Source organism: Zootoca vivipara, chromosome 12, assembly GCF_965207765.1.
Source record: "Zootoca vivipara chromosome 12, rZooViv2.hap1.1, whole genome shotgun sequence".
Taxonomy (NCBI): Eukaryota; Metazoa; Chordata; class Lepidosauria; order Squamata; family Lacertidae; genus Zootoca; species Zootoca vivipara.
Genome location: NC_142595.1, coordinates 2196172 through 2223870, shown reverse-complemented (window position 1 = coordinate 2223870; position 27699 = coordinate 2196172). Strand labels below are relative to the sequence as shown.

Below are 27699 nucleotides of genomic sequence, written 5' to 3'. Positions count from 1 at the left end.
AGGGCCAACAATATTTGCGCTCTGGCTCTATCATCTTCTTCACAATCTTTATCAGAGGGTAGTGCCCCCAAACCGGTTCCCACACAGTGCCAAAGTTCATCAAGTTTTAGAAGTAATTCAAGCTTGAGAGCCCAAGTCAAATAGTTCTTATCATTCAGGCATTCCATCTGGGCAGTGTAGCCAAGATTAATAAACTGCGCAGGTTGCTGAGCTGACATGACTTCTGCCCTTTGCTGCACCGGGTATGTTTCTTCGGTACGCGGCCTCACCACTGGACTTTCTGTCCCTTCGAGGTCCTCACCAACAGCACCCTGATTCTCCAGCTTTAGCAGTTCACCATCCATAAAACCCTGGGCCCATAACCTGACACGCAGCGGTAATTATTCAAGCAGAGTTCTTAATCTATATATATATATAAATGTAGAAGGTGCATGTTTGTACTTCCACACCTTTCTCCACAACCGCTTGCCTGATTGCCCTCAAATTTGGCCACAACATCAGAGTCACATGTGGGAGTATAACCATCCACTTACATTGGCCAGAGGACACACCTAGCACAGGTAAAAACCTGGATTTATGTAAAAAATATTGTGCCCTCCGGTGGACATCCAACAAACAAAGGACAAACATACTCTCACAATACCTTATGCCCTGGAGACCACGCCTCCAGCAAGGTTTACATACTAGCTCTACTTTACATCCTACAGACTAGGCCTCGGCTCCACTTTACAGACTAGGCCTCGGCTCCACTTTACAGCCTACAGCCTAGGCCTCGCTTCTACTTTACAGACTTTCCTGAGTGGAGCCCTGGGTGGGGGGTGGGGGGAGGAGGGGCCCGAGTAGGTCATGGGCATAGCTGCCAAGTCTCCCGTATTCCCCGGGAAACCCCCATTTTTCCAGTCGTTTCCCACTGGCATCCCGGATTTTTTAAAACCCTGCAAATCCCCCGGATTCTTACCGGCCCAGGGAGGCTCCTTCTGCGGATGTCTGGAGTCTTTGGACATGTGCAGAAGTGATTTCTGGCACTGTGGCCATTTTGGAAATGGGCAGAGCATGCATAGAAGCGACTTCCGGTGCTGCTCTGCCCAGTTCCAAAATGGCCACAGCGCGACTTCCGGTGCTGATCCCAGATTTTTCAATCTGGGAGTTGGCACCTATGGTCATGGGCTGACCCAGGGTGGGGGGAGTCACAGGGATGGCCTGGGGGTGGGGGAGGGGGGCGGGATACCTCATGGGTCGCTACAGGATGGGAGTAATCACAGGGATGAGACACAACAGGGGTGTGTGTGTGGAAAAAACACATAGTCCAGGGGGGGGGGAAAGGACACATCCTCCCCCTTTCCTGGGAAACAAGGACCCTGAGTCAGGCACAGCAACGCGTGCCCAGGCCAGCTAGTTTAAATAATAAAAGCTTTATTAAGTTTAAAATAAAACTCTTCATAAAATAGTAAACAGTTACAGAACACAGACTCAGCTCTATACTGGCACACACTCTGAGACAAAGATCAACATGACTGTTCAGTTAAGTCACACAGCCTGGAACTGGCAGTTAAGCCTAGAATGAAAGTTGAGGCAGTGACAGTTGTGACAGTTGGGATTCTAGCCAGCTTTGCTGTTCCTGCTCTCATGCGTCTTTGTCACATGACAATCAATGGATGAGGAACCAGCCCAGGGATCGAGAATGAAACAGGACAAATTATTTAAACCTGCTATTCTTCCTGGGGGAGGAGCATTTTTTAAATGCAACTACTAGGATGAGTTGGAGCCTCTGACAAATTTACTCTGCCTTACTGGATGAGACACTCATCAACTAAATCCAGCAAAGGACATCAAGTCAGTGGAAATCAAGCATGTATCCATAGGGAATAGACAACTTTTTTCAGCTGCCACCTCTACAATGTAATTACTATTATTGGATCCTTAAACCTTTCCTATGAAAACCAGTGGGGTCTACATGCTTTTGGATGTACTTTACCTGGATCACATCCTGTATTTGTTTACTTTTAAATCCAAATGACTGGAGAAACCTCACAAATCACTTGGTAATCAAACATTTGGTTATACAGAAGTTCTGCTTGATCAGGATAATATTTGTGTACATTACATTGCACCAGAAAGCAAGCTAAAGTGTGGATTTAGAAGAGTGGTCTTCAACCTTTTCAGAGCCAGGACCCACCTTTAAGACCAATCTCTAACAAATGGGTCACACTTTTAATTTTTCACCATCTTTTTTCCTCCCCATATTTACTTCCCCCCACATCCCTTCTCTCTGCTTTTCTCCCCATCTCTCTCTTGCTTCCCCAGCCTTTTAAAATATAAACAGCAGCAAGAAACTTGGGGTAGTCCCACTGCTGCAATCCACCTCAAGTCAGGGTGTGACCAAGTGTGAGTTGCAAGCCATCAATCAGCTGAAACCCAATGATTATTATTACTGGAAACTATTTACAGACAACTGAGACTGGGATAATGGTATTTCAGTTATTCCAGATGCTTGCTATCTATTTCAAATGAAGAGATCTTAAATTTACAAAGCATAACCCAGGTTAACATTGGAAATCTAATAGAGTAGCAGGAAAGTTTGCTGCGTGTTCTTCTACCGCCTTCCCCCATAACCCCATGCTTCATGCTTTTACTTTCTGTCATAAAACCATTTCCATGCAGAATGAGCATGGGAACAGTCTTTGATGGAACCAAGTATTGTAAAGCTAGGTTATTGGCTATAATCTTTTAGGTGAAAGGGGGCCTGTTACCTTCGAGACAGAAAAGCAACAAAACAAAAAACACCTGTCTCAGAAGTAAGGCATTATCAGTCTTCCAAGTGAACCGAGAAGACCTTGTGCATGTCAGCAAGCCACGCATAGCAATGCTCTTACCCAAAACTCTCTCGCTGCGAGAATTCTGCTGTCCTCCTGTGCTGGTGGAAAGATCTTCTGGCACGGGCATGGGCTCATCAGAATCATCCGGGACATCGCTTACCGGAGGACTTTCTTTTCCTGGGGATAAAGGGAATAGTCCCAGTAAGTTGAGAAAGATCTATGTTCAGTTCAGGCCCCCATATGAATGACCTCAAGGTTCCAGAACCTTCAAAATATAATGAACCCTCATGTTAGCCTCCAGGCTGGCAATCACAGCAGCCAAGTTCTGAAGACTAAGGGGACGGGTAAAGGGTGCTGCTTGTGCTTTTCATGACTTAGCTTGGACTCAGCCTATGTCCGTTGTACTTTGGGGCCCCTGACACCCAACAAGCGTTGTCTCTTGAGCAATGCACAAAGAGATTTGTATCATGAGTAATTTGGAATGCTGCCACAAGTGGGAGGATGCTTTACCTACATCTCCACTCCCCATAATAGTAGAGAATCAGTTTTCTCCAGGACAGTCTCTGTGTTATACCAGTGTTGCAAAAGCTACTCCTTGATGAAACATGGGAGGCCCCCTTAGTACTCAGCACTCAGCACTTAAAAAGATTTCGGTGCCCCCTATATATCTAAATCAAAATGTAAACAAAAAAAACCACATATGATTAATTTATGTTATTACTATGTTGTTGCTGTAATTTTTTTTTTTCATTTATTGTGAGAGCCTTTTTTGTGGAACCTAGTTCAGCTGCACCATATGGGCCATGGTAAATCCAGCAATGGAGAATTCCTGTAGTGCCCCTTCCCTTGATGCCCTCGGCACGGAGCTTATTTTGCTTCATGGTTCATCCCGCTTGGCTGCCAGTCCACCAGCTCCTGAAGACACGCCTCTTTTGACAAGGTTTCCCCGGTCTCCTGACTTGAGCCTCCTATTTGTTGTTGTTGTTGTTTAGTCGTTTAGTCGTGTCCGACTCTTCGTGACCCCATGGACCATAGCACGCCAGGCACTCCTGTCTTGCAGTGCCTCCCGCAGTTTGGTCAAACTCATGTTCGTAGCTTCGAGAACACTGTCCAACCATCTTGTCCTCTGACGTCCCCTTCTCCTAGTGCCCTCAATCTTTCCCAACATCAGGGTCTTTTCCAAGGATTCTTCTCTTCTCATGAGGTGGCCAAAGTATTGGAGCCTCAGCTTCACGATCTGTCCTTCCAGGGAGCACTCAGGGCTGATTTCCTTAAGAATGGATAGGTTTGATCTTCTTGCAGTCCATGGGACTCTCAAGAGTCTCCTCCAGCACCATAATTCAAAAGCATCAATTCTTCGGCGATCAGCCTTCTTTATGGTCCAGCTCTCACTTCCATACATCACTACTGGGAAAACCATAGCTTTAACTATACGGACCTTTGTCGGCAAGGTGATGTCTCTGCTTTTTAAGATGCTGTCTAGGTTTGTCATTGCTTTTCTCCCAAGAAGCAGGCGTCTTTTAATTTCGTGACTGCTGTCACCATCTGCAGTGATCAAGGAGCCCAAGAAGGTAAAATCTCTCACTGCCTCCATTTCTTCCCCTTCTATTTGCCAGGAGGTGATGGGACCAGTGGCCATGATCTTGGTTTTTTTGATGTTGAGCTTCAGACCATATTTTGCGCTCTCCTCTTTCACCCTCATTAAAAGGTTCTTTAATTCCTCCTCGCTTTCTGCCATCAAGGTTGTGTCATCTGCATATCTGAGGTTGTTGATATTTCTTCCGGCAATCTTAATTCTGGCTTTAGATTCATCTAGTCCAGCCTTTCGCATGATGAATTCTGCATATAAGTTAAATAAGCAGAGAGACAATATACAACCTTGTCGTACTCCTTTCCCAATTTTGAACCACTCAGTTGTTCCATATCCAGTTCTAACTGTAGCTTCTTGTCCCACATAGAGATTTCTCAGGAGACAGATGAGGTGATCAGGCACTCCCATTTCTTTAAGAACTTGCCATAATTTGCTGTGGTCGACACAGTCAAAGGCTTTTGCATAGTCAATGAAGCAGAAGTAGACGTTTTTCTGGAACTCTCTAGCTTTCTCCATAATCCAGCGCATGTTTGCTATTTGGTCTCTGGTTCCTCTGCCCTTTCGAAATCCAGCTTGCACTTCTGGGAGTTCTCGGTCCACATACTGCCTAAGCCTGTCTTGTAGAATTTTAAGCATAACCTTGCTAGCGTGTGAAATGAGCGCAATTGTGCGGTAGTTGGAGCATTCTTTGGCACTTCCCTTCTTTGGAATTGGGATGTAGACTGATCTCCAATCCTCTGGCCATGGCTGAGTTTTCCAAACTTGCTGGCATATTTGGTGTAGTACCTTAACAGCATCATCTTTTAAAATTTTAAATAGTTCAGCTGGAATATCATCACTTCCACTGGCCTTGTTCTTAGCAGTGCTTTCTAAGGCCCATTTGACTTCACTCTCCAAGATGTCTGGCTCAAGGTCAGCAACCACACTACCTGGGGTGTACGAAACCTCCATGTCTTTCTGGTATAATTCCTCTGTGTATTCTTGCCACCTCTTCTTGATGTCTTCTGCTTCTGTTAGGTCCTTACCACTTTTGTCCTTGATTATGGTAATCTTTGTACGAAATGTTCCTTTCATATCTCCAATTTTCTTGAACAGATCTCTGGTTTTCCCCATTCTATTGTTTTCCTCTATTTCTTTGCATTGCTCATTTAAGAAGACCCTCTTGTCTCTCCTTGCTGTTTTTTGGAAATCTGCATTCAGTTTCCTGTATCTTTCCCTATCTCCCTTGCATTTTGCTTGCCTCCTCTCCTCCGCTATTTGTAAGGCCTCGTTGGACAGCCATTTTGCTTTCTTGCATTTCCTTTTCCTTGGGATGGTTTTCATTGCTGCCTCCTGTATAATGTTACGAGCCTCCATCCATAGTTCTTCAGGCACTCTGTCCACCAAATCTAAATCCTTAAACCTGTTCCTCACTTCCACTGTGTATTCATAAGGGATTTGATTCAGATTGTATTTTACTGGCCCAGTGGTTTTTCCTACTTTCTTCAGTTTAAGCTGGAATTTTGCTATAAGAAGCTGATGATCTGAGTTACAGTCAGCTCCAGGTCTTGTTTTTGCTGATTGTATAGAGCTTCTCCATCTTTGGCTGCAGAGAATATAATCAATCTGATTTCGATGCTGCCCATTTGGTGATATCCATGTGTAGAGTCGTCTCTTATGTTGTTGGAAGAGAGTGTTTGTGATGACCAGCTTGTTCTCTTGACAGAACTCTATTAGCCTTTGCCCTGCTTCATTTTGAACTCCAAGGCCAAACTTGCCAGTTGTTCCTTTTATCTCTTGATTCCCTACTTTAGCATTCCAATCCCCTGTAATGAGAAGAACATCCTTCTTTGGTGTCATTTCTAGAAGGTGTTGTAGGTCTTCATAGAATTGGTCAATTTCACTTTCTTCAGCTCCGGTAGTTGGTGCATAAACTTGGATTACTGTGATGTTAAAAGGTCTGCCTTGGATTCGTATCGAGATCATTCTGTCATTTTTGAGATTGCATCCCATTACAGCTTTTGCCACTCTTTTGTTGACTATGAGGGCCACTCCATTTCTACTACAGGATTCTTGCCCACAGTAGTAGATATGATAGTCACCCGAACTGAATTCGCCCATTCCCTTCCATTTTAGTTCACTGATGCCCAGGATGTCGATATTTATTCTTGTCGTCTCATTTTTGACCACATCCAGCTTACCTCCATTCATGGTTCTTACATTCCAGGTTCCTATGCAATATTTTTCTTTACAGCATCGGACTTTCCTTTCGCTTCCAGGCATATCCGCAACTGCGCGTCCTTTCGGCTTTGGCCCAGCCGCTTCATCAGCTCTGAATCTACTTGTACTTGTCCTCCGCTCTTCCTCAGTAGCATGTTGGACGCCTTCCGACCTGAGGGGCTCATCTTCCAGCGTCATAACTTTTATATGCCTGTTGTCTTTGTCCATGGAGTTTTCTTGGCAGGGATACTGGAGTGGTTTGCCAGTTCCTTCTCCAGGTGGATCACGTTTAGTCAAAACTCTCCACTATGACCTGTCCATCTTGGGTGGCCCTGCATGGCATAGCTCATAGCTTCTCTGAGTTATTCAAGCCCCTTCGCCACGACAAGGCATTGATCCATGAAGGGGGAGCCTCCTATTTAAAGCATCGTAACTGCAGTTTCAACTTGCAATTGTCCTGTTGCTTTGATAGGCTTGTTTATTCAATGCTTTAATTTTTTAATGTTTTAAATTTTAATGTTTTAATAAAATTGTTTCACTGTGTGTTTTAATTATGTGTGGCTATATTCTTTGTAATCGGTTTTATACATGCAAACCACACAAAAGCCATTATGACAGATAATATAAATACAGTGGTATGTAAATACAATGTATATTATTAATAATAGTATTGCATATCTAGTCTCCTTCCATAGCTCAGATGAGAAACTATTTTTTGTGAGATGAGAAAGCAGCATGTTTTTTTGTTTTTGTTTTTTTTAATAAAAAAAACATGAGTGGGAAGGGGAAGTCTATGACCTGTTGACCCCTGGTCCACCTGATTCATTCTAGGAAAGTTCAAGAAGCAGCTCTTGAAATGTCCACTTACAGACCTATCCATAGTTGGCATCTCTGAACTCTGCTTGAGCTGCTCTTGTGACATAACGGAGTTTCGTTCTCCACCCAATATGTCTCCCAGCAAAGACCATCTTTTCTAAAAAGTACAGCTCATTCGAAGTAATACATGTGGGCACCTCTTCTCTTGGATGCCAGAGCATGATATTTCATATTTCATGCCTTAACTTCGTCTATGTTGTTATACCCTGATAAGTTCACTCCTGCATGGCAATTTTATAGATATGTAATCATACTAACATTTTGTAGCAAATGACTTTTAAAGTGGAAAGATGGGGAGAAATAGCCATTCTCCATTTAATTTCTAAGAGGCATGCACAGAATATTAACTGGGGCTAGGTATGCAATTGCAAAACAAGAAGCAAATATTGGGTTGAAGTATTAAAACGCCATCAAAAAGTCTGAGGCCCAAATACATTCTTTTGCTGCTCAATAAAGACTTTAACACAAAATAGGTGCTACAATCCACCTCTGTGCATTTAGTTTGTAATGTTTCTTTAAGCACCTTTTCATACAAAACTCGGAGGCAGGATTCCTGGGAGATCCTTTGCCTGTTATTGACAGAGACGCTGAATAACTTATTCCTGTCTTTACAATTTTCCCTTCAACCTATGACAAATCCACAGTCATAACAGAGGAGACTGTTAGCATAACCAAAAGCTAAAGGTTGGTTCCATAATGCAAGCCTATCGATCACACACTACAGGAGGCCTCAATCTAAGCTCAAGTTAGTCATGACTACCAGTTCCATAATATTCAGAAATAAGTTTCCTTACTCCCTGGTTGTAGTTAATTTGCTCCATTGATTTCAGTTACTGAGATGGAAACTCTTTTTTGAGAACTTTCAGCTTGAAATAGGATGGGGGTTCCCTGACAAACTCTCCCTATTTCACCTTTTTACATACTTCAAGTTTCACAGCAGATACCAGTCACCCAGAGGAGCCCTTGTGCTCCTATTTTGTACTCCCCACAAATTGCAGAAATGTCTAATTTTTTCTACGGGTACCTGCAAATGGGAAGGCAAAAATGGGGGCAAATGCCAGTAGCCCCCCCCTTTAGTTTCAAGGGGATTTTGTTTGCAACTAACTTTAGTTGAATTAGGGTTGTAATGGATCCTGAGAAGAGAACCTAGGATCTGAAATATGATTTACTTAACACTTTCATTGAGCTTTTGCAGTATTCAAACCACAGCACATATATTATCTTGGTAATCCGTACAAGAAGTCTGTAAGATAAATCAGCATTGCTACCTCTAGATTTAACAAGACATAACATTGAATGATTGAGTTTGATGTTTAAAATAATACTTTAAAATTTGAACTACAGAATGTTTGAATACTGTATAATGTTTGAACTGCTAAGAGGACTTTGGATAGCCAACAAATGTCCTAAATAAATATATATTTGAGATGCTTTTAATTATTTTTAGCTGATATTTTAAATGTGCTAACTCTGTTGGGTTCTTTTACAAAAAACATTTTGCTGTTTTAAACCTTGTATTGAACCGAATCCTATTGTTCGTACTGACTATTGTGAGCCGCCTTGTGGGTGCTAATACTGAAAAGCAAGGTATAAATCTTAAATATAAGTAAATCTTGCAGGCAGCGGCTGGAAGCTGAGAGAGAGCAGCCGCTTGCCCTAGGTCTCCTGGGGAGCTCATGGTGGAGGTGACACAGAAGGGAATCCACAAAAACTAGAGGCTCAAATCTTACATCTACTCAGCAGGAAGTAAGTCCTGTTGAACTAGTGGGACTATATTCACTTCCCAGTAGAAACACTGAATATCAGACTGTAGGAGAAGAAAATGAAGAAATGGGTTGGCAACTTGACCTCTAACTGATCTCAAGAGAGGGGCTTGGATGAAGGACCAGCTGGTTGTTTGGATGTGAGTGGAGAATGGATGTGGTCAGGTTTAGAGAAGAAGAAGCAACAGAAATGAGGACCATCAGCAGTCTGCTCAGGAGGCAATACAGTGATGGAATTTCCCAAGGGACTGGCTTGTGAGGTGAAGATAAAGCAGCACTTGACAGACTATGTGGATGTTGGAAGAATAGGCAACTTTCTACACGGAGCAAATTGGCTATTATTATTATTTATTTATTTATTTATTTATTTATTTATTTATTTATTTATACCCCGCCCATCTGGCTGGGTTTCCCCGGCCACTCTGGGCGGCTTCCAACAAATAACAAAATACAGTGGTACCTCTACTTACGAATGTTTCTACTTACAAACAGAGCTCCGTCCGCCATCTTGGATGCGGTTTAGATGGGATTTTTTCTACTTACGAATTTTTAGATAGGGTTGCTTCAACTTACGAATTTTTTCTCCCAATGCATTCCTATGGGATTCGACTTACAATTTTTTTTTGACTTACGAATGTGCGTTCGGAACGCATTAAATTCGTAAGTAGAGGCACCACTGTACATTAAAATATCACAGATTAAAAACTTCCCTAAACAGGGCTGCCTTTAGGCATTTTCTAAATGTCAGGTAGTTGTCAGGCACAGAATTGGCTACCCTGGATCTGCACCAAGTGTGGGAATGCCCAGGCCAGGGGTCAGATGCAGCCCACCAAGGCTCACTACCTCCCCAAACTGTACCCCATCCCCAGCCACAAACACTCTCCTCGGGCTGCACCCCTAAACATCAGGCTCCACACCGTCCTTGTGGTTTTGCCTTGCTGGAATAGGGCCTTGCCTCTTGGTCCTTAGATGAAGGAATGTATGTAGATACTAGCCTACTGTAAAAACATAAATTTTGCATTTGCTGCTCCTCCCAGTTTTGTCTCTGGCCACCCCACCAATAGCATGGGGTGCCCAGAAGGTTGACCAGAAAGGATGCAACCCTTGGGTTGGAAAGGGTTCTTCCTCACCCAGAGGCACCATCTTCTGAAGCACACGGAGGGGGGCGTGGTGATGTCCCGACATCCTCTGCGCAACATCGCACCATGTCCTGATTTCGCTCTGGGCCTGCCTCCAACAATGGGTGGCCCACCTTGGCCCCCTGGAGCCAGCACCTATGTCCTCGCCCCATTTCTAAACTACCCCAAAAGAAACTAAACAGAAAGAGAGGGGGGGGAGGGAGAGATTTCCATGGTGATACAGCACCGCTAGTATTCCTTTTTCAGTGGTTAAAGCCAATCATTAATAATAATAAAACACATGGAGGAATCAAAGGTAAACCATTTGCTGAATAAGTCAGATAATCTCTTCTCTGTGCCTCCTTCGCTGGTGCCATATGCAGTTCTGCTAAATACATGCCAGCACTGCTGTGTCTCCAGTTTTAATGTGGCAATGGTTGGCCTCATAAAATATTGCTTTCAGGAAGGGGATATAAGTGTGAACTCTGAGCTTATCATGCGGGCTGGAGAGTTCCGTTAGGAGCCAGCGATGGCCATATTCCAAGAACTGGGAACAGATGTGCCATTCTTGTCTCATTTACCGTTGCTGGCTTGCTTATCTGCAGCCTTGAGCAAGACTGGATCCAAATCTGCCTAAAGCCAGAGAACAATTCTGTTCTCATAATATTCTCATATGTATTTTTCGCTCCATAAGATGCACCTGACAAAAGGACGCACCTAGTTTTTAGAGGAAGAAAACAAGAAAAAAAAATTTGCTCTCTTGAATCGTCCTAGGCATAGCAGCCAACTCCTAGAGGCCATGGTGCCTTAGCCCCCCATTAAATATTTGAGGAAGCTTCTTTTGCAAAGGGGGAAAGCTCCATTTTTTTGAGGATCAGCTCAAAGTTGTGCAGCTTTTTTTGCAAATGGGAAAAGCCCTGTTTTTTTTGGGAGGGGGGGTCAGCTCACAGTTGTGCATCTTTTTTGCAAAGGGAGAAAGCTTCATTTTTGAGGATCAGCTCAAAGTTGTTGAGCTTACCTTTGCAAAGGGGAAAATCCTGTTTTTATGGAGTTCAACTCACAGTTCTGCAGCTTCTTTAGGAAAGGAAAGGGACCCATTTCTACAGTTTCCAGACAGATAATCTAATCAGCCTGTCACATATCGCTGGGGAAACAAACAACCTCCCTCTGCAGACAACAATTGAGGCCTGGGCAAGGAGACTGGGCAGGGCCGGGAAGGGAGCTAGCTCCCTTATCTCCCTCCCCAATCTCTTGCAATCAGCTGCTGAGTGGGTTCCTTTCAACACTCTCTTTCCCTCTTGTTAGCCTTTAGCGCTTTCTTTAAAAAAAAAATGATCTGCCTTTCACCCCTAGGCAATCCGGTTCCAGGGACCATGCATTCACTCCATAAGACGCACAGACATTTCCTCTTACTTTTTGGGAGGAAAAAAGTGTGTCTTATGGAGTGAAAAATACAGTAAGTTTATGCTCTGCCTGCTTGTGTTCCACACTATCTAAAGTGACTGGAGTCACTTCTCTGTTATGTCTTGCAAGCCCATGTATTTGGGAAGCTCGTGTGTGTGTGTGTGTGTGTGAGTACGTGCACGCGTGTGTGCATGTCTACATACAATCTCATATATCAATACTATGTAGGTAGAAACCCCTTGTGTGGATCTTCCCCACCCAGGTATCCTCGCTGGTTCAGGCTCCCCCCATCTGGCTACCCTTCCACCTACCTGCCATCTCCTCAGGTCCCACCAATGCCCAGTGTGCATTTATGATCGAACAACTTTAAGAGCTCTTAAAATCCACATTTATCTGCAAGGCTTTAAAAAACCTATTTTGGTGTGCAACGGATCCTGCGTTAAGTTGTGGCAAGGGACCAGAATAGTGGATGAATTCCAGGTCCCTCCTAGTCATATGGTTCTGAGTAAGTTGCAGTAAATTAATACCATTCCCAGGTAACAAAATTATGGGTAATATTAATTTGTCTATTCATCTTCCCCCCACCATTAAAATAAAATCAGGATTGATTCATTTCCCCCATCCACACTGAAATATTTTCATTTTGTTAAAGATCATTATCACAAGGACTTTAACTTGTTTTGCAATTTAACATTGAATGTATCAAAGAGCACACATTGTCCTGGTGTCCTGAAAACACCCCATCACCCCTGTCTGCCCCGCCTCCCGCAAGCTCCGGAAAGGTACCGCCTTCCGTCTCTTCTGAAGGTCCTCCTTACGGGCTTCCCCTGTCCTTCACCTTTCATCCACTGTGAGAACAGAGGGCTGGACGAGATGGGCCGATCTTCTTCAGTTCTTATCACTGTCCCTAAAGCAAACTTGAACGGAAACTGTACGGGCCTTGTACATTTAAAGCATACTCCCCCCTCCCCCAAATACTGGGAACTATAGTTTACCACCTTCCAGCACCCTTAAACTACAGTACTTGGAGTGAGTGTGCTTTAAACGTTTGACTTGTGAGCAGCCCAGAAATGGTAGGTTTCATTTTCCCCAAGGCCTCTATGCTGCTGAAGATAAAGCAGAAACACCACCCAAAAAGGTCCCATGTGAGGAGAGATTCCTTTCAAGTTGAAGCTGCAGGGACTGAGAAACTATGGCCATGGGATGGGGAACTGCAAGCGGAGGACTACATGTGGGGCGGTGAAATTAACTGGGGGACCCATCCTCAAATTAAGGAAGAGGCATTTCCCTCTTCCCTGACCCGTTTCCCCTTGGGGTTACATCCACCTGGAAGGGATCTCATTTCCTCTTGGCTGAGGATACATTCAATGTAAGTTGTAGCAGCCCTGATGTTACTTTTCTATAGGTTTGTGAAATCTGCATTTATCTTAGCAAACATGTTTCTACAGAGATAATGGGAAAGGAGGATCTGTAGGAAAGCAGGAGGTGTGCTTAACCCCTTCCCCCTTCAAGCACCCCACCCTCACATCCCAATCCTGCGTTTCCTTCGTAATGTCCAGCTGCGCCCGGGCAAAGCACAGCAACCAAGTGTTTTAGGTCTTGCGTAAAAGTGGCACGCACCTGCTGTGAGCTACTTGAAAAGAGGATATGGGTAGCACAAACTCAGTTAAAAGGTTAACTGATCCTCCCCACCCACAATTACCCTCCCATTTGGTAACCGGGAATTTTTTCTCGCATCTCCTCTAGCTGGATCGAGCCTTTGGCAACCCTGGCTATTCCCTTCAGCTCTAGTTTATACAAGAGTCTGCACTGCCAGAAAAGTGTGCTATTCAAAGTGTTAAAATTCGCCAGAGTCGTATAGCAGCAGAACATAATTTTGCAGTAAAGCATCTTTCTTTCTATTTGTTCTGTTGAAAATAAAACCAGCTTGGCAAAAATGCTGGTGGTAATGTCACAAATAGTGTAAAGGGCTTGTTTGCTTCTTTATTTTTTAAGAGAACTCCCTGACTTCCCTGCAAAAATAACCTCAGTAACATAACCAATCCATTCAACTCTTCCTTTCAAGAACAAGGCAGGCCATGAAGACGACGAAGCAGCCACAAGTTTGCCTTGGGACTCAGAGCATAACGTAGAGGGCACTAGACGGAACAACTTGTTGAGATCAGACCAAACGTCCCTTAGCGTTTCCACCAGCAGACAGGTAGGTCCCTCTGGACAGCCCATAAGCAGAGGCCATTTCGGCTGCGAGTCCAAGAAGACCTCCTCCCTGCTTGACAGGCCTTTTTCCACCTGCCCGGGACGATGGAGCCCAGACTGACTCCAGCTGCAAAAGCTGAGGCTGTTTTTGTTCAGAGGGTTTTGTTGGTGTTTTTCTTGCTGCCATTGATATTTTTTTTGGTATCTTTATTTTTATTTCATTTTACTATGATTCATGTGGCAACTGTGCAATTAGCCCATGTAGTTTTGAAGTGTTTTATTGTTTGTGACTACTTTGGTTATGTTTTAATTACGTATATCTTTCCATGTTGCAAGCTGCCTCGAGCATGGAAAGGCGGCAAACAAACATGACGAGGAGGATGTCTGAAGTACTGCTGTTTTTGTCTCCCCCGCCTCCAGCATAGGATATCTAGAGAAATATGGCCTATGCTTATAGAGATTTCATTTCATGATATTGGCTATCAGATTTGCCCTTCTGGAAAAGTGTATACAGCCTGAATGTGCTGCTACTGCTATCATTGTTTTGTCTTTATGGCGATGCGAGCTACACAGAGGCTCACTGTTAAGGAGTTAAGGCAGTTCTGGAGGAATAACTACTTACTTGATTTTAGACTCAGCCCTGCAGTGGATGCCTGCTGAGATGAGAAAACCCTTCCTTCCTCAACATCCAGCCTGCTGAAGCCTTGCACAGCCTAACTCACCTGCCACCCTAATCCTCACCCCCCCCCCAGCCTCTCATGCAGGTGTCTCTACAGGAAACCACAGACAAGAGGAAATGCTCCAAAAATGGTACCTCATCACCTCTTCAGGCTGGTTTGAAGAGGATTCACCCAGGCATATCTCTTCAGGCTAGCAAAAAGATCACTTTAAATCCCCCTCCTGTCCATACGAAACTTTGCATTTTGATAGTGCTGCACTGCGTGACTCAAAGCAAACACAGCTCACAAGCCGTGCATTTTGAGGCTCGCCTGTGAGGCTCACAACCCCCCAGTTTTAGCAGCCCTTGGAAGTGGCGGGGGGAACAAGAGGTTGATCAATGGTTCCCCCCCCCCTATATTGATAAGCTGCATTTGGTATGGTAGTAACAAATGCTGTAGACCCCAATGAGAAACGCCACCCAGGGGGTGGAACTGGGTCTTGTATTGAAATACTTTATTGTCACTTGTACAACTTGATACACACACACCAAACCCAAAAGTCAATTGCCCTGTTGTTATCTTTTCATTCAGCAGCCTAACAGCCCACGGATAGAAGCTGTTCTTTACCCCGTTGGTGCGACTAATCATGCTTCTATATCTTCTGCCCGAGGGCAGGAGATTAAGAAAGTGATGGCCAGGGTGTGAATCACCCCTGAGAATTTTCCTCACTCTCCTGAGGCAACGTTCTTCCGGGATGTCATCCAGCGGATTCATGGGACAGCCCATAATATCTTGTGCTGTATTCACCACCCTCTGTAGGCATTTCCTATCCGTTGATGTCAAACCAGCGTACCACACCGTGATGCAGTATGAAAGGACACTTCCTATTGTGGACCAATAGAATGAGATCATCAAATGTTGTAGGCAGAAAGTTAACAATGACAGTGTAGATATATGTTGGTGTGTGTGCCCATCTATATTCAGAGGGAGGAAAATACTGGATTATTTTATGTGCCTATCTCCTAATCAGTGCTTTTTTTTCTGGGGGGACACAGGGGGACTCATACCCCTGAACATTTTGTGAATCTTTGCACTTTTGTCCGTTTACTGTATTTATTTCCCCCAATTTGAACTATAAAATGGTGGTTTTCTTGAGTCAAAATGAAAGTACCCCTAAACATTTTTATATGACTCCCCTACTTCTTTCACAAAGCTGCCATAATTATAAATGTTTCTATATGCCCTGAAGAGTGTCACACAGGGATATCCTCTGGGAAACCCCTTAGATCTGCTGGCATTTCCAAGATATGATTACGAGGCCTTGACCCTGGCAACGGAACTTGGAGAAGAGGCATCTCCTAAAATGGTCTGCTTCCTGCTGTAGCCCCAATTGAAATCTCTCCAAATCTTTTTTTCATAGTCACCAAAACCATATATGGTAGGTGGATCAGGAAGCTTTCAAGTCTCAGCAGCTTACTTGAGGCCTAAAGTATTGGTAGGTCTGCAACCTTCACAGCATATTCCATCTCATCACACCAAAAAAGAACCCACAGAGAGCTCTCTCCTCACAACTCCTTCACCTTGTAACTGACAGGCTTCTTGCTGCCCAGGATAAAAGGTGGTTTGCATAAACATTGCAGGAGCAGCTTCGGGGAAAGAGGAAACCCCGATTCCATACATGAAACTGTGGAATGAAATCTACACAGTACATCTCAGATTTTTATCCTAAAAATGAAATCACAGGAGCTTCAGAGGAACACTAGCAATTTGGCAAGTAAGGTACACTGAAAATGAATAATTCCACCCCAATTTATTTTTGCTAGGGTCCACAGTGCTAGGATCTGCAGATATATTACACTGATCAAAATATAAATGTGCCTCACAGATGGCGACACCAGTTCAGCAACGAAGATGCAAGAAGCAGGCTACCATATGCACAGGTGAGGCAAAAATGAATGTAGCTGTATGTCTCCAAGGCACATGGTGAAGTTCATTTAAACCCATGAGAAATGACTGGAAAAGTCCTTCAATGCATACAGGTACAGTATGCAGATCTCTCTCCAGAGTCACCAATTGCTCACTATGAGAGTTGAACTAAGATGCTAATGTAAGAAGAAGAGCCTGCTGGATCAGGCCAAGGGCCCATCTAGTCTAATCCTCTTTTATAGCCATCCAAGTTGGTGGCCATCCTGGGAGGGAGTTCCATAGTTCAGCTATGCACAGGGTGAATCATTTCTTTTCTCTTCCAATATTCAGCTTCGCTGGCTCTCTGTGAGTGTTCTCTCCCTCCACTTTCTCCATGCCATGCATCATTTTATAAATTTCTATCATGTCACTTCTTACCCTTTCTTTAAACCAAAAAGGCCCCAATGATGCAACCTTTCCTTGAAGTTGCTCCACCCCCTTGATCATTTTGGCTGTCCTTTCCTGAACCTTTTCCAACAATACAATAACCCTTTTGAGGTGAGGCGACCAGAACTGCACACAGTTTTCCAAATGCAGTTGTACAATATATAACAGTATTTTGATATTCACAGTTTTGTTTTCCTTTCCTATTGTTTTTTTTTTTGAACATACTTTTTATTAATTTTACAAAATACAAAAAAAACAAAAAAACCGGTACATACTTAAACCCCTTTTCCACCTCCTTCCTACCCACCCACATGGGTCCTCCCCTGCCACAGAAGTATCCCATGTATGTGAACAGTCAGAGATGGTCCATTTTATGCTTGGATTTCTGTCCTCCTCCCCCTCCCCTGACCCCAAAGCCCCCCCCTGCCACCAGGGAGCTCCAGCAAACCAGGGCAGTACGCAGGAGGACATCCATCCAACCATCTATTGTCATACCAAAAAAAAAGGAGAAAAATAGAAATAGGAAAAAAGGGGGAAAAAAAAGAAAGGGCGAAAAAAGAAAAAAGAAAAAAACAATACAAAACAGAAAAAATTTTCTTGCATTCATAGTTGTAAAACCATATTTTGTGGGCTTCCCCTCCCCCCCCTTCCCCGGTTTTCATCCCTTTTTTATCATCTGCAACAGTTTCTTACTTTATAAAAATACACCTTTGCATCTTATACAACTTATAAATCAATTGTTAACATTTTCATCTAATATTCAAATCACTGAGAAATCAAACTCCCATTTTCTCTTCCCGTGCCTAATTTTTTGTTTTTTCTCCCTCTATAAGCCTCCATATTTTCACATTTTCCAAAATCCATTCACTTTTAAAACTATAACTATTCTCAATTTAACCTTACATCCCCGATTACCGGCTCTACCCCCCCAATCCAGCAAATTCCAAAATCAGCAGACCAGTTATAAACCTGTTAATCCATCCTTAATCACAACATCACTTTCCCTTCACCCCACCCCCTGTTTACAGTCTTTTGCCATCCAGGCCACCATACAGGACCCCTGGATTTCTTCTCTTCTCTGCATATTTTTTCCTTCTTCCCTGTGGTCGTTCTGGAGTTCCAATAATACCAATCGTGCCCCCCTCAAAAGCAGGGCACTCCATCCAACTTTTTGTAGAGTAGAGTCATCATTTTTTTCGTGGTGTGCTTCATTTTGTGTTGAATCATCACAGTCCTCATCTTCATCTTTTCCTTCCCCATCATTGTCATTCTCGCATTCATCTTTTTCAGTGTCAAAAGCTTCATCTCCTAAAAAATCATATTCCGCCATCACCTCCTGGAATTTTTTCTGTAACTCTTGCCGTCGTAGTTTTCCTTTCCTATTGATCCCTAGCGTGGACTTTTGCCTTTTTCAGAGCTGCTGCTGCTCCACTACCAACATCTTCACTGAGCCATCCCCTACAACCCCAAAGTCTCATTCCTCATCAGTTACCCACAGTTCAGACCTGCGCCCCCCCCCCTGTGTGTATACTGGTAAGTGAAATTAAGGGTGGTTTGTTTAAATTTTGGCCTCAACATGTATCACTTTACACATACATTGAATTGCATTTGCCATTTTACTGCCAATTCATTCAGTTTGGAGAGGTTCTTTTGGAGCTGTCCACAATCTCTCTTTGTTTTGACAACCATGAACAATGTAGTCGCATCAGTACACTTGGACACCTCACGGCTCCCTCCTAACTCTAGATCATTTATGAACAAGTTATGCAGCACAGCTCCCCGCGCCGATCCTTGGGGAATTTCACTTTGTGCATCCCTCCATTTATTCCTAGGCTCTGCTTCCTGCTACTTAACAAATCCCTGATCCATATGAGGACCTCTCTTCTTATTCCATGTCTGACAATCTTACTCGGGGATCAAAAGCTTTCTAAAACTTCAAGTACACCACGTCAGATTTACATTCTGCAAGTGACTGACCGGAGAGTGAATATGATGTAGGGGTCAGAGTGTCAGACTCGGACCTAGCAGACCAAGGTTCAAATTCCCGCTCACATCATGAAACCCACCTTGCACCAATCACTGATTCTCAGCCTAGCATACCTCACAGATTTGTCATGAGGATAAAATGGGGAAGGGGAAAACCTTATAAGCCGCTACCATGAGCTCTTTGGAGGAAAGTTGGGATCAAATCAAATATGGTAAATTTGGGATCATCAAATAAATAAATGAATGAATGACTAAGATAAGGACTAAGATATGCCCCCCTTTGACTCCTTTATCTTTAAGTTACTAAAAAAAGAAACCCATGCACTACTGGGCTTGATATGAAGTGATAACCATTAATTATATCCTGATTTCCACTCTGGCAATGCAAAAGATCCAAAGCAATTACACTGACAATAATAACATTGTGTTTTGGTAGAGAACTAAATGGATTTCAGGTTGGAAGCAGGGGGTGTGTATCCTCCTTTCTAAGTCATATTTTTTGGTGATCTCACCTGAAACTTGGGACATATCTTGAGCCTCATCTGTTTCCATTTTCCTCAAGTTATCTGAAGGAAAGAGAAAAATAAAAGCCTTAAGTTTAATGCGAAATGCAAAATCACAGGAGAGAAAGTGGGGGGGGGCAGAGAGAGATGGAGGGGGGAATCTTTGCTATTTAACTATGAGATTATCTAGCAGGGCTAATGTATTTTTCTCTCTCTTTCTTTCCCATCCTGCATACTTGTGGAGGTATCAGGCTGGCACAGACCTTGATCCTTTTAAAAAGAGCATTACAAAGATTTATAAAAATATCATTACAAGCACAGGAGGACCAAATTTGTTATTTATTGTTAATTTCCTACTGCATAATAACCCAAAATGCAAACTGACTGCAACAAAATTAAGCAGAAAATTAAATGGCCCTGGGTCATTGTAGGCAAAGAATTCATTCTCTTGGCTGATCCATAGTTATGTTCTTTCTAATTTACTGAGCATGCATCGATGAACCTTGAGTCAGCTTGGTGACACGCGTACAATCAGCAATCAAAAAACGAAGCAATTTGCTGAAGAATGTCTCATTTACCCAGGCAGGCCTGCATAGCGAGCAGCAACCGCCGCTACTGCCATCAATAATGAATACACCTCCAGCCGCGGCAGATGGGCAAAGAAGAAGCAGCCGCTTCAGTCGTGGGCCCTCTCTCGCCCAGGAGTCCTTCGCTTCGAACCACACCGGCTTCCTTCTACATGGGGAGAGGAGGCACTCCCCAAAATAGCAAACCGAGCCCTGGAGAGAAAGGGAACCCAGATCTTCCTGTTTTGCTGACAGATGGCTCGGCTCCACAGATTTGTAACAAATACTGGGAAGCCACTTGCCCTTCTGTCGCAACACATAATGTTCCAAAGAATAAAGTTGCAAAGTGACCACAGACACCAGGGAGAAGCATGCCCAGAGTTAGTGGGGTGGAAATGGAAGCCAAAAGTCTCTGCTTGGAGCACAAGGCTATGAGCCTGAAGAGGTCTCAAGGGCCTGGAGTGGACATCTGGTGCCTCTCTGGATAACAAATGCTTTGCGGAGGCAGCTACTCTCAACACATCCCAGCAACGCACTCCCTCCGTGCAAGCGAGTCGCCGGAAAGCAGTTCAGGGCAGCTTCTGTAACCTGGAGGCCTTGGGCTTTTCCCTTTCTTTATGCTCCTGGCTTTATGCCTCCAGTAGCCAAACATCCTGGAAACTTCACAAAGGAACAGGAGATGGAGACTGGGGAGAATTTAACTCCAGCCAGCTTAACAAACAGTTCCCAGGGAAGGAATTTTTGTTTCTGGAAATAATCAGCCTGGCAAGATGCACCAGAGCAGTCCCACCAAGCTGAACACAGCCAGGTAGGACAAGACAGCAGAGGCTCCTCCACAAATCTCCTGCATTTGACACCTTCCTTGGACTGCAAAAAGCAGGCTTCCTCAACCTCGGCCCTCCAGATGTTTTGAGAGTAGAATTCCCATCATCCCTGACCACTGGTACTAGGGATCATGGGAGTTGTAGGCCAAAAACAACTAGCAAAAAGGGAGCCTAGCAAAAAGTAAAGGGTTGGCAAGCCAAAAGGGCTGAGCTGGGTCACAAGCTATGCAGACCCAGCCTAGAAAGCCATATCAATACAGTTTGCAGGGGAAATCACTCTCTTGACCTGAACTCAGAGGTCTTAAAGGTAAAGGCAAAGGACCCTTGACAGTTAAGTCCAGTCGCAGACGACTCTAAGGTTACGGCACTCATCTTGCTTTACAGGCCGAGGGAGCCGGCATTTGTCTGCAGTTTTTCCAGGTCATGTGGCCAGCATGACTAAGCCGCTTCTGGTGCAACAGAACACCAAAACCAGAGCAGCACATAGAAACACCGTTTACTTTCCCGCCAGAGTGGTACCTATTTATCTACTTGCACTTTTACGTGCTTTCTAACTACTAGGTTGGCAGGAGATGGGACCGAGCAATGGGAACTCACCCTGTCGCAGGGATTCGAACCGCCGACCTTCTGATCGGCAAGCCCAAGAGGCTCAGTGGTTTAGACCACAGCGCCAGAGGTGTCTTAGGAGGCTAAAATGTGGTTCTTGAAGGAGAGGTTATACTTTCTTAGGTTCCATGATCACTGCAGATGGTGACAGCAGTCATGAAATTAAAAGACGCCTGCTTCTTGGGAGAAAAGCAATGACAAACGTAGACAGCATCTTAAAAAGCAGAAACAACACCTTGCCGGCAAAGGTCCGTATAGTTAAAGCTATGGTTTCCCCAGTAGTGATGTATGGAAGTGAGAGCTGGACCATAAAGAAGGCTGATCGCCGAAGAATTGATGCTTTTGAATTATGGTGCTGGAGGAGACTCTTGAGAGTCCCATGGACTGCAAGAAGATCAAACCTATCCATTCTTAAGGAAATCAGCCCTGAGTGCTCACTGGAAGGACAGATCCTGAAGCTGAGGCTCCAATACTTTGGCCACCTCATGAGAAGAGAAGACTCCTTGGAAAAGACCCTGATGTTGGGAAAGATTGAGGGCACAAGGAGAAGGGGACGACAGAGGATGAGATGGTTGGACAGTGTTCTCGAAGCTACCAACATGAGTCTGACCAAACTGCGGGAGGCAGTGGAAGACAGGAGTGCCTGGCGTGCTCTGGTCCATGGGGTCTCAAAGAGTTGGACACGACTAAACGACTAAACAGCAATGCTTTAAATAATTTTTTTCTATTTCCTTGATTCTATCGTTTTATCTTTTTACAATCAAGCGGCATATAAATTTTCTGAAATAAATAAATAATAAATAAAATGTGCCCGTTAGCCATTTTGTTTCATTTTGGGGTTGCCAGATTTCAGCAATTTAACCTGACGTTCCAGGGTGCACACAAATTAAATGGAAAAAAACATGCTTCTGCATGTTGGCTGCCCAGCCCAGCCTCGGGAACCCCCTTCCTGACGGGGGCTGAAATGCTCCACATGCAGCTTGGCTGAGATCGAAAGGGTTGTTGTGCCATTTCCATCCCGGGCCCTGGGCTGTGAGGAGCTTTGCTTCCCAGGAAGAGGAGGCAGTGAGTGTCAGCAGCCTTGAGGACAGCAGCGAGAAGGAAAGGAAAAAGAGTGCCCAACAGTCACCTGCTCAAGGTAGACGTGGTGCTTCATAAGAATGGCAGAGGGACAGCAGAAGACTTTATCGTGCTGTTTGACCGGGGAACGGACTCCCTCGGGAGGCGGGGGACTCTTCTTCCGTGGAGGTTTTTAAGCAGAGGCTGGATGGCCATCTGCAGGATCAGGCCAATGGCCCATCCAGTCCAGCATCCTGTTCTCACAGTCTCCCACCCAGGGCCTGTGGGAAACCAGAGAGCAGAACAGGACCCCTCCTGAGGTTTCCAGCGACTGGTGTGGAGAAGCCTTGCTGTCTGCAAGCGCCGCATGGGTGGGCAGCCCGTGGCACAAGCTATGCAACAGGTGTGGTCTCCTTCACTCCCAAAATTTGTGCATTTAGGGCGAAGTTTTGATGCCAGACCCTCAGAATGCTCAGCTTCTATTACCCAGGTCCCTGAGGAGGACATTCGGCTGAATGCACACAGAATTTCCCTTCAGATCTTTGCACTGAATGCACAAAGGTCAGGAATGGGGGGGGGGGTTGCCTGGGCAGGTGCCCCTACAGAGTTTAGTGCACTTTGAGCTCATGTAGGCACTATCAGGGTCCAAGCCTTCTTCTTGGAGGAGCCAGAATCATAGGCAGGTGACTTTCTGGTTGGCTTTTGCTCTCAGCTTTGAGCTGTCACTCTGCTCCACTCATCAGGCTCTGCCATGAGGAATACGCAGACATGACTTCCTAATTTTCCACAAGATTTATAAACAAGAAAGAAAAAAAAACACCCTCTAAACAGTTAACGGTATGTAAAATGGTATGAAATATTCATTAAAAAAAACCGGTAAAATCTACAGACTTTAAAAACAAGGAGACATAATGAAGTTGTCAAAATATAGATAAAATGGACAGAGTTGGTTCTTAAATAATCATGTCTGCATATGCTGGCCTAAGGAGGAGTACCCACAGTAAAAGGCTCAATCCTTGCATGTGGAGCAAACTTGATATGCCATGGGTAAACCTGCCAGTTCCATAGACCAAAGTGGTTGGGTGATTTTAGGGCTAAGTGTAAGGCTGCTGGCTATCCTGCTATTACGGGAAACAGCTTCTGTAGCTCTAATTTCTACAATGTCTTCCTGCCCCATCACCGTTTTCATTCTCTTCCAAGTAATTGATAAAAACTCTAATCACACAGTTGTTTGACAAATGTAACCAAGCTTGATTTGTGCTCCAAAATTTGCACCAACATCTCCATGCAAGTTATTCCAGGCTAGCAATCAGTGGGGAATAAACTGTATTTGGTGGGGAAAGTACATTCTGCTCAGGGCCAAGTCCCATTTTTAAAAGTCCTGTTGATTTCCATGGGGCAAGTGCTTTCTATTTGAAATCACGGGACTTAAAAATATCTAAAATACCATATACCGTATTCAAAGCTCTGATGGCTGCAAAGTGTATTCTACTATGAGTCGCTATATGATACATCCAAAACATTAAAATAGCATATCTTGGATTAAAAGGTAAAGGTAAAGGGACCCCTGACCATTAGGTCCAGTCGTGACCGACTCTGGGGTTGCGCGCTCATCTCGCATGATTGGTCGAGGGAGCCGGCGCATAGCTTCCAGGTCATGTGGCCAGCATGACAAAGCCGCTTCTGGCGAACCAGAGCAGCACACGGAAACACCGTTTACCTTCCCGCTGTAGCGGTTCCTATTTATCTACTTGCATTTTGACGTGCTTTCGAACTGCTAGGTTGGCAGGAGCTGGGACCGAGCAACGGGAACTCACCCCGTCACAGGGATTCGAACTGCTGACCTTCTGATCAGCAAGCCCTAGGCTCAGTGGTTTAACCACAGCGCCACCTGGGTCCCTATATCTTGGATTATCTGAAGTCAATTCCCCAGTGCATGAAAAAGACAATGTGTTTGATATGAATGGCAGAGTGACAGCAGAATAATTTATTGTGCTATTTGACAGTGGAACAGACTCCCTCGGGAGGCGGAGAACTCTCCTTCCTTGGAGGTTTTTAAGCAGAGGTTTGATGGTCATCTGTCTTGGATTCTTTAGCTGAGATTCCTGCACTGCAGGGGGTTGGACTAGATGGTCCTTGGGGTCCCTTCCAACTCTACCATTCTAGGACTCTATGAATAAATCCCTAGGCTCTGATGGTTTTACTACTCAGTGCTCCCCCCTCCAAGGTTTCTTTATGGATTTTTTATTACAAGTATCACAGGTATGTAATAGTGCTGATACAAAAATTTAGGCACATCCAATGGTTATAACATGTCGAAAAACCATATGCCTGAAATCGGCAGCAACTTTCCTCCTGCCCCACCTCTTCCCCAGGACCCTTGGGGCACACAGGGGAGAGAAAGGTTACATGCTGTGCTTTAGGTGCGCCCCCTCCAGAAAGGGAGTTAGATCTTTCACTGCCCTGTGATCTTCGGATGAAGGGCAGAATAATAACAACAACAGCAACAGCAACAATCGTTCTAGTAGAAACATATCTTGTTACAAAGTAAGACTACAAGCTATTTATGATGGATTTGCTAACAGACTGAAATGGGTGTCCATCCAGACAAGACTGGCTTTCTCCCAGCCCACCAAATAGCTGGACATTATTAGGAATTCAGTAAGTAAAGTAAACTTCTGCAAAGTTAATGATCACACCCCCATTGCGGTCTTTGTGCTTGGTATTTTATGAAGCCTTAGACTACACAGAGGGTTCATATTTGATTAAAATAGTGAAGAAGGTGGACTCTGGAGCAAAATACACTCGTGCATTATGTGTTGAGGGGAAATCTATGGCTATGGTAAAAATCAGGATGAACAATCTGGATTCAAAATCAATCCATCTCTAAACCATACAACAAACCTTTCCATGAAAGTTGGGGAACATTTAAAGAGTGGCGAGGCGGTGGGGATGATTCATATAGACAAAAGTTAAGTAGTGTTGTTCTTTCAATGGGAAAGATTTAAGCATTTTGTGCCTAAGAAATTTGCAACATATTGCTTGAATTTGAACAACAGGTGGACTGCTAAACCTGCACGCCCCAAGTCTGTGTTTAAACTGCCTCACTTTATTCAGTGGGATTTACTGCAAGTAACTGTGCTTAGCTGTGCAGTCTGAGGCTGCAATCCTAGGCCAGCTTCATTGGGACTGAAGAGGCTCTTTGGGGGGGGGCTTTGTGGCGGGGGAGAGGGGGGAGGATAAACTCAATCCTAAAAATAAATAAAAATAAATAAATAAATAAATAAATAAATAAATAAAAATAAAATCATCGGCTACCCACCTTCATGGGACCCGCTCGTGGCAGGAGGGGGCTTGTGGAGGGAGGGATAGAAGTAGGTGGAACTAAGTTATGTTATGTATATCTTCTTTCTCTGTTGTTTTTTGTTGTTTTTGAAAATCCAATAAAAATATTTTTTTAAAAATGAAGAGGCTCTTCCAAGCAAACTTGCACAGATTGTACTGCTTGACAACCCTTTCTGTGCCACAGTAATACCAGCAAAATGTAGGGCAACACTTTGATTTAAAATTATTCAAATGAGAAATAGATTACAGTATTTAAACCTTAAATGAATGATAATATTTTTTGTTTGTTTTCCTGCCTTTCCTGCCTTCCTGCTTGGCAGGGGGTTGGACTGAATGGCCCTTGTGGTCTCTTCCAACTCTATGATTCTATGATTCTTTGGCTTTGCCTCCAAGAAAAATGAACAGACATGGACAATGTCTGGCTGCTCTGGCCCCTGGTGACTGAATCCTTTAAGCCTCTACCAAGCCGAACGCTGCCTACCATCAATGTATGTTTGACTACCAGGTCATGCTAATGGAAAGGTAACCTAACAAACTATCTGTAAGAAAAATGTCGAAGTTAATTAGAGAGAGAGAAAAAAAAAACTTGCACCTAAATCTCCCCTCTAACCAGGAATGTAAATTTACCTAACATCCTGGTTTTCATTTGCCTTATTTTCCTGAGTGATCTTTAATTTCCTTTTATTAGACTGTTATGAAACAGTCAAGGCTAGCAGGTACTATGTGTGCCCTCTCATCTGGTTGCCCCATCTCAAAAAAGAGCATCACAGACCTAGCAAGGGGCAACCAAAATGATCAACACTGATCACCCAAAGAAACTAAACAAAAAGTTCAGCGTGGATAAAAGGAAGGCATCGCACAAGAAGCATGTGGAATTAATTCACTGTCAGGAGATGGGGGAGTGGTCAATAGCTTGAATGGCTTTTAAGGAGAATTAGACACTTTTTAAAATTGGGAACTAGGTCTATCAGTGGCAATTAGCTATCCTTGAGAAATAGAACTTCCACCTTCAGAGGCAGTAAACTTTGAATATCACATGCTAGGACCAAACTCAGAGCTGCAGATTTCTCCAGAACCTAGGCCTGGTTGCTGCTTGAAGCAGAATGGTGGACCATGGCCTGATCCAACAGCACTTTTTCAACTCTTACATAAAAAAACGCACACATAGTTTTCCTTGAACTGAAAATGTAGTTTATTCTAGATGAACGTATTGGATATCCTTGTCCAAAATTGCAAACAGGCTTTAATTAAAAGTGTTCAATATCTCCACTACCAGCTCATAATTAACTTTATTATGGGGATTTAATAAAGTAGACCTCTCAATTCCCATGTAAGAATCTACTTTAGAACCATTTTAATTCTATTTTTAATTTCCTCTCCAGCAGACCACAAATAATAACTAAGGAAAAGGTCCGTTTCTAGAACAAAACCTGCAAAACAAAAAGGCTTTCTCTCATTTCCATTAAGCTTGTTCCCCACCCCCCCAGGACTATCAAGATGTGTAAGAAACAAAGTTAATTTGTTAAGATCAATTCATTTCCTCCTTTTCTCTGTTGGCACATCTATATGTAACTTTTCTATAGAAAAACAATGTTTAGTCATTGTTTCTACCATAGCTACTTATAGGAATTCGCTGTTGGTTACATGTATTCCACACTAGGTGAGTGAGGGTGGCCCCTTTCCCTTTGCACACACAGCCTGGCAAACAACATGCAACTAAAGCCACAATCCTCTACATATCACCAAAGGTACTTCCAAGCAAACCATGCAGGAATAGGCCACAAACCTGAAGCATTTATATGCCTGGTGTTTGTTTGGTTTTTTTTAAAAAAAACA

The 27699-nt window shown here is 43.8% G+C and overlaps 1 protein-coding gene across 6 annotated transcripts in view; it reads right to left on the bottom strand.

The window, feature by feature from the left end:
• Positions 1–27699, bottom strand: part of IKZF1 (IKAROS family zinc finger 1) — a 100189-nt gene that overhangs the window by 61313 nt on the left and 11177 nt on the right. For 4 of the 6 annotated variants that reach the window (XM_060282180.2, XM_035108707.3, XM_060282179.2 and 1 more), the window contains exons 2-3: positions 19473–19526; positions 2874–2993 (exon numbers count right to left, since the gene is read on the bottom strand). In XM_060282180.2, the coding sequence (XP_060138163.1) occupies positions 2874–2993; positions 19473–19526 (174 nt within the window). Of the gene's footprint in view, positions 1–2873; positions 2994–19472; positions 19527–20041; positions 22945–27699 lie in introns of those variants that run through there. The other 2 variants (XM_088654925.1, XM_088654924.1) reach the window with 2 other exon arrangements.